Here is a 2,470-nt window from a genome sequence, read left to right on the forward strand (position 1 = left end):
TCTGGTGTAAGACAAGGGGAAGACACTTACGAACAGTGAGCTGGGTCTGTGGAGGGAGAACCACTTGGTCAGGCAGTCCTCTGACCACTGGTGTAACTGTCCAATGGGACTGACCAGGTGCTCATGTCCATCTTGTAAGTGTGTTGATGCAAACTGGACTCACGAGGAGAAGTTGACTACAGGGAAGTCCGTCAACTGGGTACTGCAAGGCTATGGAATGTAGACACTCCCTGAAGATAGCAGAGCACCTGGCCAGGGACGTTAGTGCCTCACATTCCCTGAGAGTCCCCCTTTACCTCTCAGGAAATCCTTGCAGAGGCTGGGCATAAGACCCCTCGTTCTTGCCCTGCATAGGGCCACTCTTCTCAGAGCTCTACCAGGTGAAGATTCCTCTCAGCTTCACCCACCATCTAAAAGCTCTGCTCAGGGCAGTCTTCCATCCTCTCAGGCTTTTATCTCAGGCCCAAGACACCTCATTTGAGGGGCTGTCTTGGGCCACCATGAAGCTGCATTAAAATAAATTTCTGCACAAGGAAGTGAAGTTACCTCGAGCCACAAAGTGCATCACAACTCACCCATGGCTGCTCTCTGCTACACTCCATCCCCTCAGTGCTCTGTTACCTGCCCTTTAGTTTCTTGAGGACATCTCTCTATCTCCCAACACTGCTGGTACTCCTGGACTCCACCATCCTGTGGGGTAGCTTGGATCCTGCTCCGTCTGGTTTCCTCATGTCTCCACACAGACATGGGGCCTCCCAAAGTGCACACGTGCAATGAAGGTTTGGTGGTCAATGTGCCTATGAGCACACGGGGTACTTTGTTGAGAGTAAATTTCCTTAATATAATTGAAAAAAACCAAGCATTTTCAGATATATATATGTATTTAATACTGTAGGTCAACAAGGGAAAAGAAATAAGAAGCCATGAATTGAATTTTATTCTCATGTCTATTTCTGGACTCCATGAAACTTGATGTAAATTTCTTACACATTTCTAAGGAAATTCCTATTCTAATATATTATCATAAATCAAATGAAAAGTTTCCCTGTTTTTTTTTTATGAAAGAGGAAATATTCATATCATTGGAGTAAAACAGGAAAATCTACTTGTGATTAATGTTACACAAAATTGCCTTCACATAGAATTCGTAATCAAACATCAATATCAGAAAACTAAAAATATATGTAATATCAATACCATCCCTCAAATAAACTTTGCAAGCCATTTTAATTTCACAACATAGGAACAAGACTTCAAAAAGTCATAGAGAAATCACAAGTTCACTTCTAAGTAGCCAAAATAGAAGAGACAACAAGATCAAAAGCATGGGATTTTGCCCCCTCCCCTGGCCCATCACTACTTTAAAAAACTGCCTGCTCTCCACAAACACAGACTGAGAATAGGGCTTATTTCTCGTGGGGTTGGATCTAAGCCAGTGGCCTGGTTGTGGAACACTATCTGTCCCTGTCATGCTTCTTGTCCCTCAATGACCCGGATTATACCTCGTTCCTCTCTCAAAGCTTCCACATATAGATGCGGGTAAGACCTGGGAGATGCCCTTTCAAGCTTGGCAACATGCTCTAGGATTTTCATCTTGCTGGTTTCAGCGTGAGTCCTTGGACCCCAGAGGAACTCATAGCAAGCAGGATCACTATTAGGAACCTGCTGGTACACCAGGTACTCTTCCCGGACCAAATCCTCTGTGATGAATTTCCAGGGATCCCCGATAATAATGAGCTCCCTCTCAGCTAATAGCTTCCTGTCTCTCAGCAGTTCCCTTAGGTCCTCCTCGCTGACACGGTTGCCTTTTATGAAGATTACACTCAGGATGAATATCAGGAGATCAATTTTGGGAATGATCTGGACATCGTCATCCAGGATCCCCTTGTAAGTGAGGCCCAGGACAGGGAGAAGCTCATATGTGTGGCCAGGGGGATCCACTTCCTTCATCTCAATGCCAAACCCTGGACAAATGCACACACATAGTTTCCTGAAGATCAGAAGGAAGTGCTCATGGTAATCATGGTCCACAGTGTATAGCATTTCTTTCATGGTGATCAGCTCCTTCTTTTGATACTTGCCGAGCAAGAATCGCATCAAATTATCCAACTTGTCATTTCGGAACACATGGTGCCGGATCTGAGTGAAGTTCACATCCTGTGAGGTGCTTGAACCCTCTGGATCTTGCCTGATAGAGCACTCCCTGGATTGGCTCTCTTGACTGGAAGCCATGGCCTTAGGGGGAGCAGAAATTCCCAGAAGAATTTGAGGACAACTTTGTGTTCCAGGCCCAGGCTTTTCTCTTGCTGTGGTCCTGATTGCAGTATAAGAGGAAGAGGATATAGAGGAAGCAGTGGCTTTTGCTTCCTGTTCCTTATCATTGAAAACTCTCACACCCATGAGGATCCATGCACTACTTTGGCCAGAATGGCCTCCCCCTAGCTTGCTGTCTTGGCTCCCCTGACTATGG

The 2,470-nt window shown here is 45.5% G+C and overlaps 1 protein-coding gene across 1 annotated transcript; it reads right to left on the bottom strand.

The window, feature by feature from the left end:
* Nucleotides 1-1,127: 1,127 nt before the first annotated feature.
* Nucleotides 1,128-2,232, bottom strand: LOC101704373 (melanoma-associated antigen 11-like). The gene has a single exon (XM_004874134.4). The coding sequence runs from the start codon at nt 2,230-2,232 to the stop codon at nt 1,468-1,470; it is 765 nt and encodes a 254-aa protein (XP_004874191.4). The 3' UTR covers nt 1,128-1,467.
* Nucleotides 2,233-2,470: the final 238 nt, after the last annotated feature.

Source organism: Heterocephalus glaber, unplaced genomic scaffold, assembly GCF_053883595.1.
Source record: "Heterocephalus glaber isolate CG9 unplaced genomic scaffold, H.glaber_assembly_v1.0 deba00001762, whole genome shotgun sequence".
NCBI lineage: Eukaryota > Metazoa > Chordata > Mammalia > Rodentia > Bathyergidae > Heterocephalus > Heterocephalus glaber.